Raw genomic sequence first — 15,361 nt, 5'->3', positions numbered from 1 at the left:
TTGGCTATTGGGACAAGTAAGCTTCTAGGCAGAAATTCTCTCCATAACAAATATTGTATTTAAAGTAGTAAACTCTTTAAATATATGACTTTTAAATGATCTGCTCATTAAAAAGACAAATTTAAGAGAACTCCAACATTAAAGTGAAAGTCTAATCTGATCTCAGCAGATAAAGTGAACAGTAACACCTCTTGAAGTAACACATCTTCAATATCTAAGTCAATTTCGGCAAAGTCATAAGTCAATATATATATAATCACTGGTGTATGTAACTAAATACAGTATTTAGGTACAATTCTAAGGTACGTGGACTTTTTAGTTTATACTTCCAATCTGCTGCATTTTAGAGGGAAATGTCTTGATAATTCAAGAAATATCAAGAAAATAATCAGCAGATCAATCAAAAATAAGATTTTACATAAAAAACATATTGATCTTACAAAATATGACATATTCTTATAGATTTTACAACAGCAACAGTGTATGAGAAGTTAAAATTAGCACCATGTCCGCCTTCTCTGTCATTAAAATGTTGTTATTGTATCAGTAATAATAATAATATTCCACATATATGATAAGATACCAGTTCCAAAGTAGGCATTCTGCAAAATGAGTACTTTTACTTTTGATACTTAAAGCTGATAATGCTTTTGTACTTTTGAAGGCAGGATTAGTTCTTCCACCACTGCCTATAATCCAGTGTGGTTAAGAAACAGTAAACAGTTAGAAATAAGTAGATAGTGTGTCTGGGTCATGGGAGCGAAGGATGTGGATTCAGGCACAAACAATAGTGGGCCGAAAAATATCTTCACGATTATCTCAGTTTCAACAAATAGACAAAAGAGACACTCTGCCTTAAATACTTAAACACTGTGGGTGTAGGTATTGTAAACGTACAATGGAATTATACTTAATTGTGTATAATACACTGAAAAAACATACTAAATAATGAGAACATGATTGGACACACAATAGTACTATGATACCATTACGGATGTTTAATTTATTCAACCAGTAAACCAGATGAATGGTAATTTAGAGACCGGCCTGGGGTGGATTAGATAACGAGAGCTATGTTTATGAAGGGGAGCTTTGACAATTATACAAATGGGCGAAGTTGATTCCAGCGATAAAGTGCTTGAGAGAAGATCTGCAACTATTTTCATTGTCAATTAAACACGTTTATATTAATTAAGCAAATTCATTTTAAGAAGCTGGAATCTTCTTAAATATGAAAATTTGGTGGTTTTCTTAGTTTATGATAGTAAAATGAGTAGATTGGGTTTTGGACCGTTTGGTTGACCAAAACAAGCTATTTAAACATTTCATATTGGGCTCTGGGAAACTTTTTTTGTTTTGTCTGACATTTTACATTCTACACACATAATTGATAATAAAAATAATAAGTTGCAGCCATCACTTGGGAGCAACTGTAGAATTTCTCCTGCAATTGTCAGAGAAGGACCTGGAGGCTGCGGGAAACAATATTAATTTTTTCAAATTTAACAAACAAATTAGGTACCATTTTTTATGGCGCAATGTTCACTCAATTGCGTTTGGTGTTTGTACAGTCTCATTTTTTCATTACTTCCTCAGGTAATAAATTATACACACTAAACAGTAGCATATTGGCTAGTAGTACAGCATGTACTATGTACATGTACAACATGTACTACTTGCCAATATGCTGTTTACTCAATGTGAGAGGACTCAGAAGAAACTTCACAGACATTTAAAGAACACAAGAGTTCTCTTGAAGAAGAACAATAGGAACCTGGGGCTGGGTCCACCCACACATGGCCACACATCTGTCTGATCCTTTTTACTCTGATTGTCTGAGTCTACATTCTCTCTCATGTTAAAAAACTGACATTCACAAACATCTTCCATGCTAACACCTCGTCCTTATACAGTACCAATCCGTGAGTGGACGTGCACACATATCCACAAAGTTGGCCTCTGAGGTTATTGTTGAAATTCTCCTTCTTTTAGCTCTATTTCTTCCCCATTATGTCCTTTTGATGTTAAACAATCTATTTCCTCAAGGTTTGTTCAAGGTAATTACATTTGGAGCTGCCCATCAATGAGGAGGTGCAGAGAGGAAAAAAAAAAGACATTTGATTGTGTGAAGCTCCTGGCTATTAATATCGTCCTCCTCTCCTCTCCCCGTCTTTCTCCTCTCTGATTTCCAGGGTAAACGTCCCTTCTAGCATTCAGCTAGACGGGTGGGGGGGTTGGAGGGGGACATGGGCGGTTGTGATGAGGCATGCTGGATAATATTCTCTAATGAGGCGAGCTAGCCACGCCACCTGGAACGTTTCCAGTTGCTGAAATCTGCCTCTCTCAATCTCTGCCAAGAGTCACCCTCTTTGCATTTTCATATGGACATCTCCGACTTCATTTCTCCAACCTACAACCTGCAGCACAGAAATAAAAACTCGTCCCTGTTTATTTCTATTTCCTTATTTTATTACATTTAAATAAGAATCTGCTTCCCTATGTTGCCCTCCAAAATCCGTCATCTTTATCTGACACCTCCATAGTCAGATCTCCATAACAAAACTAGTTTTTAAACAATATCTAGCCTACAATCTAATATAGCTGCCATGGATAGGAAGAACTGCCAGAAAGTCCCATTTCTGTAGCCCTATAACCACCTATTTTTCCCCCCCAGACATACTATATATGCGAAGTATATACACTCTGTCCGCCTACGTGCAGCCAAAAACCCCTGGCACCGTACCAGTGCAACTCCGGAGCAGTCAGCAGAAAGGGACACAGCACTTAGTCCAAGGATTGGAAACCGCTTACGGCAAAGGGATGACTGTCAGTTAATGTATTTCCTGGTGTTAATCCAGGTGAACTAATGTGTGAAAATGAGCAGATCCTGATTCATATCGGGGGGGCGGGGGGTCTGGTGCCCTCTAAATTCATATGAGGTGCACTGTTTAGATGGTTGGTTATGAGGCATGACACTAAAGTTTTCATATATTCCACTGTGAGTTTGCTCCCAACTGTGTGTGTGTGTGTGTATTTGTGTACAGTGGTGGAGCGGTTTGTGGCAACCGTGGGGATGGGATGAGGACGAGTGGGATGCAGCAGACAAAGGAGTGGTTGTTTATTGAGGGAACAGTCGTCTGTCCCTGGAGCCTGCTTATCTATTCTCCAGGGTGAGTCTGTGTGTGTGTATGTATTCATGCATAAGAATGTGCATCTAAATTAATTCTGATAACCTTGCAAATACATATGTGTGAAAAGCTAAATGTTTTCCTTCTGGTGGTGGTGGTGTGTGTGTGTGGCCACTCTGCATCTTTTGTTAGTTAGCACACATTATACTTTTGTCCAATGAGCAGCTTTGACACCAAATGTGAGAAAACCAAAATGGCTAATCAAACCCATCATTCCTATGGAAATAGACATCTATTATTATTAGAGAAGCCTATTTCACATGCCTGAGATGGTTGTAGGGACTGGGATGAAATTGAGTTTTTAGGCAAAATACACATAGCTTTCAAGGCCAGATGAATACAAAAATAAGAAAGTCTGGTCCCAGAAAGCCTCACTGCTACTTTTCTCTAAGCTTTGCTTTGAGATGGTTTGGCATTTAACGCTCTTAGTGTTGTGTAGTCAAATCTAGTTGATGTAAGATAAATTTGAATGGTCACAAGCTGATAGGAAAGGTTATATAGTTTATTTCTTTTGACTTTTAACTGAATGGTTTTTTTTTTTCATTTTGTGAAATACCTAATAGTTTCACTACACGTCAAGTCTTCAAACACCATTCAAGAAAAACAATTTGAAAAAGAAAAATCACTCTTTGGTTGAAGTGCTTACAACTCATGTCCACTCTGAGGCCATAACCTGTGATGAGGACTTTTAGAGCTTTAAAACATAAAGAAGACACTGCTTCATTCATAAGCCAAACAACGTTGGGAACCAATGGTGGAGTCTTTCAATCAAAGCCAAATGTAAAATAACAGTGACACAATAATACTGTCAAGTGTCTTGTGTAATGAAAACCATCCTGGGAGGTCTGTATTTTGAAAGTAATATAGGCGAGGAACTCTATAGCTTCACATCTGGTTCTGCTTATAATCTGGACGAGGCAGAGAGAACACTGATGAAGGTTGGGGAAATACATGGTGAATGCTCCTGGAAAAGGGTATACACTCAGTCTCTGTCAAATGTCAAAGATGTTGAAACCAGATGTCGATGTCTGCGCTTCTCACAGTTCACACTAGATCTGGAACTTTACTCACCAGGTTTTGGGCTTCCTAATCGTAAAATGTGACTTATCCATGTAATGTTCACAACATAAAACACATTTTTAACATGCGGAGAGCCACTTTGTTTGTCTTCATTGTTTGGCTAAGCATTAGTCCATCAGTGATGTTGGGTGATATTCACGCAAAAGTAACTAGATCCACTTGAAACTAGACTCCATGTCTGACACTTTTTGGTTACGAAACAAAACACATTCTTACGTTATTCCCTAAACCTGGATTATTTACCATGACCTTCTCTGACCCGAGAAAAAACCCTGCAGTCAAATTCTGTGACTTTTCAAGTTTTTAAAAGACCACAGAATCTCTCTGGTTTATTTAAACTCTTGTTCGAATATTTAAACAGAGGTTCACCTTATTATTTACATTATAGATAGTGTATTGCACTGAATTTATAGAAGTATAGCACAAATCACCAAAATTGTCATTGATAACGCACACTTTGACCGTGACAACAAAACCTGGAATATCCGACTGCAGCTGCAGGGCAGAACATGCAATCAATACACTACACTGTTCCTCCAGAGATATGCCAGACCCCTTCCACCTCCCGGAAACATGTGGGTCAGATTCCTTGAATTCAGCTGTGTCCTCACCTCACATAGTTTAGGTCTCATTTGTTCCCAGGACTCTTGCTGTTGCTCCTCTGCCCTGAGCTGTCTATACCTTTCAAGCTACTCCACCAACATGGTAACAGTGACTGTCACTGTGACTGCAGAGTAGAGATTTCTGGCACAACTTTACCTATTGATCCAGTGTCTTTGACAGGGACAGAGGTCAGAGTTCCTGTTCACTAAAATTTATTTTTTGCCAACTGCATTGGTAAGTAAAATGAAGTACTTAACATAATTAATTATTTTCAATGGGTCCAAGTCACCTTTAGTCCATTGTGGAATATGCTTTTTTTATTATTTCTGAGGTAATTTTAATAACATATTTCCAGAATTCTGCGAACATTGGGCAATGCCAGACCATTCAGAATTTTGCAAGTGTTGCTGGAGCGCTAACTTACTCCCACTGTGACTGTCATCATCCAAGCTGCCCTGTCTATTCAACTTTCCCCTTAAACTCTACTCCACTTACTTGGCACCTTTTGGACTTGGATGTTGGCTCAATGAGAATAACACTCATTGTACTTAATATTCTGGCTCGTGGCTTTATTGGACGAACAACATTAGTAATGGTCCTATTAAACGTTTCGTAACTTCCTATTTTTAGTTATTTCCATTTTCCCACCTGTGGATTTGATTGCTGTCTGAGGAGGAGTGGGGTCTCTATTTGAATTTCCTCTCCCCTGGATTACACAAGTTGTTATTCTTTGGCAGGGGGGCAGCTTGAACTCGGTCAAAAACTGTTGCTGACATTGGGCTGTATAGACGAAAACACAAATTTGCCTCAGAGGGCTTTACAGTCTGTCCAAAAGAGGAAAGCCTTAGATCCATGATTGAGATAAGGTAAAACTACTTTGAGAGGGGGAAGTGGGGGAGACACTTCAGTAAAAGCAAGAGAGGAGGGATCCCTCTTCCAGATCATGCAATAGATGCCATATATGCAAAACAGGCATAAGTACATAACAATGGTAAAACTATGATACAGAGCAACAATGAAAACACTAGTAAATAAGTAAATTAAGTGCAAACTAACAATACGAATGACTGCATACAAACTTGACTCCAGCCTATGGCCTGAGTCAGATCTTTCCCTTTTTCAAACACTTCACCAATACAAACATAATAATAACTCTCGAACATACACAACCACTGCCCAGTCCATCTATAGAAATAAAACTGTCATCATTGGAGACTTGCAACAGGCTTTGTGAGACTGCACAGTGTTGAAAGCTCTGCCCACAATGGTCTGTTTATCCAGCTGTCTATCTGGATAAATCCACTTGGCTGGAGGTAGCGAAAGACTCGGTGGTGAAGAAATACATTTCAGGCTCACAGTGGATGAAACAGAGGCAAACTCTAATGCGTAATGAAAGCACAGCAGCACAGGCAGTCTCTTTTAATAAATGAGCATGAAACTGACACATAAAACCACATTAAATCTATATGCAGGAAAGATATGAACAATTGTACACATGCACAAACACACTCAAAGATCAAATAGGAAAGAGCAAAAACAGTGACAGTGAATTCTCCCCTGTTGTTTAGAGGTGAATCAAAAAAGGAGACAAAGATGATGTTCGGCCATGATGGAGAATCAATAACTAATCCACCTGGATTACTTCAAAGGCGCAAGGTGCTCTGGTACCAGGAGCTGCATGTCAGTATAAGTCTGTGTGTGACATCATGTAAAAGTGTGTGCCCAGAGCTTTGTGCTAACACAGATTTAATGAAAGAGTTCATGAGGAAACTGGGTTGAAAGAGGCGTGCAGATGCCATGTTTAGTGCCCTTTCATCCAATACAGAACTGAAGAGTTTATAAAAGCAGATTTTTCAGATAATGGGGGATTGTCTAACCTTGAGTTTCTTTTTCCTCTTTATTTGTTGTAAACTGGAAACGAGGCTAGCAAGAGGAGAGTGCTTAAGTGGATCTTTTCCCACTTCTCCTGGGGTTCAACAAGTAAAGTTCTTTTGTGCTGAGTGAAGTTAAAAATGCATGGGTGGAAAATATAGGCCTATGAGTAATATATGTAAAATTCCTTTAGAACGTAGAGATATGATGAAACGGCAGCACATTTCTGAAATTTACATATAGTATTTTAATGTTCATATGGGAGAGAAAAACAAGTTCTTACATTACTGATACATGATGCAATTACTTTTCAATTGTTGGACTGGCTTCACCTTTGGGTTACATTGTGTACTGCTTGAGCCCAGATGAGGATTTCAGTGTGACTCATTGCAGTCCAAGTGTGTACAGGAACTTGGCTCTGTGGAGAGCAAATGAACAGCGTGTGTTCTGATGCGGATGTGGGTTATAGTGGCTGACTCAGCTGTAATGAGATATAAATGAGATGCTGGGTACTTTACGCTGGTGATGGAGGGAGGGGGAGGGAAAGGGGAAAGGAAGGAAGAAGAGGAAAAGGTTGGGAAACACCAGCTGTCATTCCAGGTGATCCACTGGGGGAGACACAGCTGTCCTCTTAACTCAAGTCTCCTCCCTCTCCATCACTGCTTCTGATACCTGATGTATTACCCCCAGTTGAAGGCTTAAAGGCCCTACACACCCAGGGTAAACCCACACAGGACAGTTTAATTATTCTGCCTGATTAGAGCACTTCTCAGGACTGTGTGGGTGTGTACAGACCGATTGACATCTACCTCACTAGGTTAGTTTATTGCACCTGTTAGGATGAGACAAATTACACCTTTGTATTTTTTATTAGCACATTGGCTTATCCTACAGCCTGATGCCACATTCATGTCAAATCTGAGCAATCGTAAATAGCAGTTTTGGACATGCATTCACACCAACATCCAAATTGTAATAATGACTGAGAAATTCAGATTTTCTGAATGCTGCATAATATATGACCTGGCGCTAAATAATACAAAATATCCTGCAAAAAACCCCAACAAAAACACAAAAACATGATAGGTTTAAATTAGCCAAAGTCAGTTGTTCAAGGTAATTAATAATTCAACTCAATATACAGTATTTTTAACCTTCAAATGACCAACTATGACTGAGATTTTTTAGTTGCCTGAGGATCTAATGAATCTTTCCCATCTCTACCGTCCACCCCAATGATGTGAAGGTGGTATGTGCCAACCAGACCTCTGTTGGGCAGAATAAGTGAAAACACCTGTGTGGGTGTACAGGGCCTTTAACCTTTTGTCACAGCACACTTTTTGGCATGTCATAGCAGGAAAGGCACAGGTGTAACTGATAACTTTAATATCGACTGTGGTTTACTGAGGTAAGCTGGTTCCAGGGTAGTGGTTTTGTGTAATGGCTTACCAGGAGACAAGCAAAAATGTCTGCTGTGTCAAAGGTCTCTTACTCACAATAAAGTATTATGCACCTGGTTGTGGAGTATGAATGCGGGCAAAAATTGGCAGAACTGGGTCTGCTTAAGCGTGATCAACCTTTCTTAGAGAAGACATTTTGACTTGCCAAACACAGGTGCAGCTAAAAACATCACTAATATATGCGGCCCAATTATTTATGCCAGTTTCAGCGCTCTGGTGTTGTGCATGCTGTTTCCGTGGCATGGCTTAATAACACTTAAAATGGAAAAGAACCATCGTTAATGTTATTAGTTGGCTAACCTTGAGTTTCTTCTTCCTAATTATTTGTTGTAAACTGGAAACGAGGCAAGCCAGTGGCCTGCTTTAATAAGTTAAAATGTCTTTGGTAAAAAATAAATAAATAAAATAAGTTCAAGAGTAGTGCTGGGTATCCTTTGGGTGTTTTTACTGATAGCTGCTGCCGTCATCATTAATCGCCACTAAATGCCAAGTCATTTAGACACATTGCATGTACTGTTTATATCTATATGCCCCATCGCCGGGGCCAGGGACACCCACACTGCTGGCTGATGTGCTTGGCTCTGAGTCACACAAGCAGTCGGGCACGGTGAATCCCTCTGCTTTCAAGTATACTCCGTGCGGTGCCAGATGCCCCCCCGCCTTTTACACACAGTTGCTTTTAAACATTTGTTGCACGTCCTGCCCAGTGTTGGAATCCTTTCGAGTGAATTACAGCTATCGGTAAGATACTTGCTGCCAAAGACGTGTAGTTACTGTCATGTTTCTAGCAATGGCATGTTTGGTGCTGCCTCCTTTGCCTGTATGGTCCATACCAGAGGGCAACTATTTCAATAGATAGCTCAGACGTCTGTGCCTTGTTTTGGAGGCACTGACATCTGCGCTGTGATTTGGTCTGGTAGATATCAGTCGTATAGAAACAGTGAGTGTTTCAGAACCCAACCCTATTCAAGAGGAGAAGTTGGCACCCTCAATGAAAAAAAACACTCTGAAATGTATGTGTCCAGCATCCAGTCTTCATATCTAACATTAGGTTCAGTTCCTCCGCTTCCCTTTATGAGAAGTTCCTTTACAACTGTCTTCTCTCTCTCACTGCTCAGTCGAAAGGCTTTTGTTTACCATATTTGAAATATGCCAGGCCTGAGTGTGTATGCATGTGTGTGCTTCCCTTAATATTTCTCGAGGAGTGCATTTGGAGGACTGTTCGTCTCCAAGTGCGTACACACATGCATCTACACACACACACACACACACACACACACACAAGCCTGGCATATTTCAAATATGAAAGTGCATTTCGGCTAAGAAGTGGGAAGTGATTTATAAAAGGCTTTAGGGAAAGGCTTTCTAGTGCGGAGAGAGAAAAGACATGGCAGAATAACTCTTCAGAGATGGAGAGTGGGAGGGTGCTGCTGAACCTAATGTTATAGATAGCAGAGCAATCGGTAAGGCTGAATATTATAGTGCTAGATCAGAATACAGTAGCTCAACCTTGTGCTTACAAGATGCTCCTTTGTGTTGTAATAACATGGGAAATATAATAAAATGAATGGAATTTTACAGTTTCAATGCCCATAACCTACTGGTTTTAAATTGTTAAACAGTTACTATTAAACCAATGACAAGAGCCTTTTTGTCACTGTAGTGTGCTCAGCTCAGCTCAGCTCTCTAGTGTGCATATCCCATGTTTGTCATAAAAACAGAGGAGCAAGAATTAGGAAAATATGTATTAAATTCTTGACAAAGATAATGTACTTACATTGTAAAATCCTGTAGAATTTCCTAACCAACCAAAAGAAAGACTTACCTTAACACAGAACTTCAAAGGTTGAAAACACAACCTGCTACTTTTTCACTAATCCCAACTGATATTAATATCAGCCTGTCAGACAGTTTGCTTGTCTATGAATGCCATCCTAAGACTGTTACAGCATTGCAATCCAAACTTCGTGACTCAGCTCATCCTGTTTATTCTAACGTACGTATTTTTAAATGACCAACGCAGCCACAGAGGAGAATCCACTTCCTCATCCTTCAAAGCAGCACACACTCCCGAACACTAATGCAGTCAAAGACAATGTTGCAAATCAACAAACCTACCACTTCATAAAACACATTTTCAAAACCTTGCCCCACACAGTAACAAAAAGTCAATTTAAATGATCTATTTTATAGGCAAAAAGATAACTAGTCTTTAAAAAAATCTAAAAACTCACTGAGGTTTTAATTCCCGACTGAATCTAATTATTATGATGGAAGAGAGTACGAGCTAAAGCTACACTTCAGATCATTTCACTAAAAAAAAGGAACTGTGAACATATATAAGTCTTTATTTTCAACACAAAGACTTTGGTCCTGGTTTGGGTATTGTCTGGTTGGCGGTGCGGTACCTGGCATGAGTTGCTGGCCTGTCATTCCAATAGGAGGCATCCCCAGGTTGTTCATGGCTGTTGCCCAGGCGTTGGGGTCTGACATGGGCATTGTCATGGAGTTAGAGTCCATTGTCATGTTACAGATCCCTTCTGCAGAAAAAAAAACAAGGGACAGAGAGAACAGTCAGTATCATTCCTGTGACCTCTAAATTATCATGATATGGGGTCATTCCAGACCGAGGTAGAAGATTGTTTCCAACACGCAGGGTGCCATCATCTGCGGCTGCCTCCTTTCTATAAATTGTTCCTTTAATTCTGCGTTTTGTCGGAGTGGAGAGGACAGGGGAGGTCACTGTGATCCCGCAGTCAGTCTGACACCGTAGTGATTTCAACTATACTGTCATTTAAAATCTATTCATCCTGGTGTTTGTTCAGTTTCTGCACCAAGGTTGAACACCTTGGCCTCTTGACTCTTCCTGCCTCAGTGACCTGTATAGAGAGTCCACTGAAAATGCTTCTGTATGATTGAAAAACACACTAATGTGCAATCTTACACATATAGGCACCAGCAGATTTAAAAAAATAAAATAAAATAGGAAAGTATTCACATATCTACACAAAATGTACAGCGGTGAGAACTCCAGTGAAAGATCAGAGCTTTCATTTGCAAGCCAGAGTAAGAAAATAATACAGCGTAAAACAAGATTATTATGGCACTAAGCACAAATCCTGATGCTATCATATATTTGCCAGCCACTCTGCTACTAAAAAATCTCCAACTTAGAACGGCAAATACACACACATCATCTCAAACTCACAGCCCCAGACTCATGGTTTTATGCCAAGTGTTGCATAATAAAGCAAACACATTTAGATCCCCATAATAAAAACCCTGAAGTAAAGTCAACATGAACACATCATACATCCACCAGCGGCTCCTTCTCCCGTCTGCAGTCTTTTTCACAGCTCTAAATGCTCTTTAATTCTCTCCTCTGGTCGACCTCTTTCTATCTGACAGACCTGTAAACTGCTGAGACTGCTGGCTGAGCCAAGCTGCCCTCTTCTCTCCTGATGCCAAAGCCAACACTACTGTTAATAATGAGAAGCGCAGCACCCTGCACACACTTCACACCTCAGATGGTCTGTGGCAGAGCCCACTGTGGAGGAAACACTCCGCTCTGTGTGTGTCTGTCTGCACAACAACCTCTATATTGGTATTCCTGGTGTTCAGACACAGCTGGCAATGTGTAATAATGTTATTTGCCTCTTTGCCTCCCTCTCTGAGCTACTAATTTCAGAGCTGTCTGCTGTCACTGCCTTAGAGAGGCCTGATAAAACTGCCTATGTCTGTGCGGTGCTGTGATAATGCTGCTGACGAAGACTTCACAGGCTTGTTAACTAACACAACCCTATTAACTGGGGACACTTTCGAGGACTTAAAATGAAGGAGAGGAGTGCTGGTGAGTTGTTTTATAACAGTTTTAGTACGGTTTACAGTACATTAACTGCCATCACTGCAGTGCTTGTGGACACACACACTCAGGGTTTGACAGGTGATGTCCTCAGGCCGACTAATCTTGCTTGGCCCCTACTAAGAATGATAATTAGAGCTAGTTAAAAACTTCTTCAACATCTTGTCTTTTCCACGTCTTAAATGATGTGTTACAACCTATTTTAGTTAAGTAAAAGTACTAAGTAAAATCTGAGTTTGTCAATAATATATGTCAACTCTGGTCTACTTATTTTATTCTATGGTTTTCAACCCAATTTCCAGAAAATGTCCTATATCTGGATATTAGGGATGGAAGTGTTCAAGTAAAAAACCCTAACCGTTCAGTTTACAAGTCACGGATCAGGGCGTGTATGTATTGTTCAGTTCATTTGAAATAGGCTGTGAGGTCAAAAAGGCGCAGAAGAAAACTTTAAGTAGTTATTGGGGGAAAAGGGCATTGTGCCGATAACTCAGTGAAACTTCTCAGCTGGCACGGATGAAGTTTCGGTCGGCTGTACGAGAGCCTTAGGCATTCAGTGTTACCTATGACAATACTTCCAATATAAGGGATCCATGGATTCTCTTAGCTAGCTACTCTTACTGCAAGTAATCCTTCGGTAGAATGCCATGCAATGTGACCTGTGTTGGCAAATATGACTTTGAAATTCTAAAAATCCATATATCCATTTTGTCCTCCCATCTGATCTACTGAACTGTGAGAGAAAACACAACAAGACATTGCCTTTGATGTGAAATCATTGGAGGTCAACAGATTTTGAAAGACATTTAATCAGAATTATCTTCTGCTCCTCCCTGGAGGACAGCATTCTTATTGATTGTGAGGGTCACATTCAAATCCCTGTGCATTTGACGGGTTGGGTCATTGACGTTAAAGTGCTGGGTCAAGTTAACTACCCTAACCTTCTGACCCTGATAACAAACACACAATGCAGTGAGTCATACAACCTTCAGTTCATCTGTCTGCCCCCCTGCTCCCATTTACTTATCCAATTCCTGGTCACCCTCTTTCTTTTCATTCTACTTAACGCTGATCTTTTCTTTTTCTTGTTGCCCATCCCGCATCGACTCAACTCCTTCAACTGTCCCATGTTTTATCCTATACACACACACACACACACACACACTCTTTTCTCCATGAATCAATTATACTTTTAGACTTGCATCTCTCTGCGTCAATCACTGAGGGCTTTTGATTTTGGTGCAGCAAAAGTGACCTTGAGGGCAGGAGTCAGCCTTGGCTCCCCTTAAAGAAACCATTCCACAGCATCACATCAATATATAGAGCTGAGAGAGGAATAGCAAACAGCTGCTAAAATAAAAAATCAACACAGGGTTATACACATGTGCAAGCATACACTCAGGTGCACATACACACAACACGTAAGTTAACATAGCCAGAATAGAGGGATAGGAGCCAGGGACAATACTGCCAATGAGGGAATTGATGTTGGTAAATATTTTTAACTGAAAACAAGGATTAGAGCTGGTAGCTTTGCTGTTTTCAAGCCAGTTGTCTGCATGGAATGAAAAGTATCTAATTGAATCCCAGCAGTTTTAACTGTTTATTCTAAGGTCAAATGATCAGACAAAGTAAAAAATCAAAACATAAGCCAAATTATTTTCAGCTGTTGGCTCAATTTACCTTGAGCTCATACAAATGCCATGTCTAATTATATAAACTGAACAATCTAATCATGTGTAACAAAGACCTCATGACAGAGAGATCCAAATGTAGAACTCTATTGAGCCAAGCTTAATACAGATAAGTCAGGTTAAGCCTGGTTAGATTTAAGTAGAGCTACAGGTTGAGGTTATTTATCCCTTCTGACGGATCAACATTAGACTGTCCAAATGTGATGGGTAGGTTACAATTATCAGATTACAGACTTATTTTGAAAATAACATCATGTGAAGGCAACTCACAAGCTAAATTACATGTACTTTGCGCTTTGAAGGGGAGGCTTACACCACTTGATGCCACTAAACTACACACTGGACCTTGAATAGATAAGTCGCTTGACAGAAACTCGTGGCAATTTTTTAATCGTTTTTCAAGAATGAACTTTAAACCTCAACATCTTTGGAAACATGTCAACATCATTAAACAAATGCCACATATTCTTCTTCTCAAGAGTGAATATTTTTCTTCTGTTTTTCATTCTATTTCCTTCTAAACTGTTCTTTGGACAAAACAAGCTATTTGAATATGTCAACTTAGGTTTTTGTAAAGTGTGATGGACATAATTTACAATTTTGTCTTGACATTTTATCGACAAAATTATTAACGAATTAATACTAAATAAATAAATACCAGTAAACACAAAGGGAATTCAGGTGCAACAAGGACAAGAATTCTCATAAAGCATGATCAAAAGCAACAAATACAAATTGAAATTCTGTTAAGAGACCACCCTGTCTGCAACTCACAGCACCAGTATCACCACAATACATTTCTGCATGGATATTACCCGTGACAATTAAAGCGATAGTAATTTTGATTCAGCCGAGGTCCACTCCAGCCCAGAGCTTTCCTGATACTCGCTCTCTGCGGGCTATGACTAGCTTTTAGCTTCCCTAAAAGCTCCCCCAGGAGGCAGATAGGAAATTAGGTCATTTAAAGGCCCATTGGCCGTAAGCCCCAACAGCAGGCGCTAGGGGCCATTTAGTCTAAAAAGCACAGTTTTAACAGCTAACTACAGGTTTATTACAGCCCCTAGAGAGCCAATTCAAGAGGCAGCTAAAAAAGATGAGGGAAAGAGACAAAAAGAGAAAGAAAAGGTCGCTTTTAATAGACAGATGTGATGCTGACGAGACAAAATGACAGAACGAAGAGTGAAGTTTAGAAAAATTGAAGCTGCCTCAAATTGAACTTTGAATATTGTAGCAATGAATAAAGCGCAGAGTTCTGATGACAGTCATTAACACAAAAAACCTACAATTAGTGTATAATATAATGTCATCGCTGAACACAAAGTGGTTGAGCAGACAAAGGAGCGTAATTAAGTTTCAATACATGTCCTCCAACCAAAGGAAAAAATAAAACTCCAAATAATTGTTGCTGGCTGCTTTCTGATTCTTTGTGATGTCTGCCATTTTCCATCTGGAAGGATGTGTGAGGTGTCCAGACTTATGCATGAAAAGCACATAGTAGGAAAACATGCCTCCGGTGCACAATTGCTCTCTGAGAGCAGAGGCCTCTGTGACCTTAATCTTCTCCTGAAAGCAGGTTTGTATGTTTGTCTGTCTGTGTGTGTG

At 39.8% G+C, this 15,361-nt stretch overlaps 1 protein-coding gene across 1 annotated transcript in view; it reads right to left on the bottom strand.

The window, feature by feature from the left end:
• LOC118333752 (ecto-NOX disulfide-thiol exchanger 2-like) overlaps positions 1-15,361 on the bottom strand; it is a 162,163-nt gene that overhangs the window by 44,191 nt on the left and 102,611 nt on the right. The window contains 1 exon segment of the mRNA XM_035669531.1: positions 10,612-10,743. Within this exon segment, the coding sequence (XP_035525424.1) occupies positions 10,612-10,743 (132 nt within the window).

The sequence above is a fragment of the Morone saxatilis genome, unplaced genomic scaffold (genome assembly GCF_004916995.1).
Source record: "Morone saxatilis isolate NCDOM2014 unplaced genomic scaffold, NCSU_SB_2.0 Contig22, whole genome shotgun sequence".
Taxonomy (NCBI): domain Eukaryota; kingdom Metazoa; phylum Chordata; class Actinopteri; family Moronidae; genus Morone; species Morone saxatilis.
This window is presented reverse-complemented; position numbering and strand designations above follow the sequence as displayed.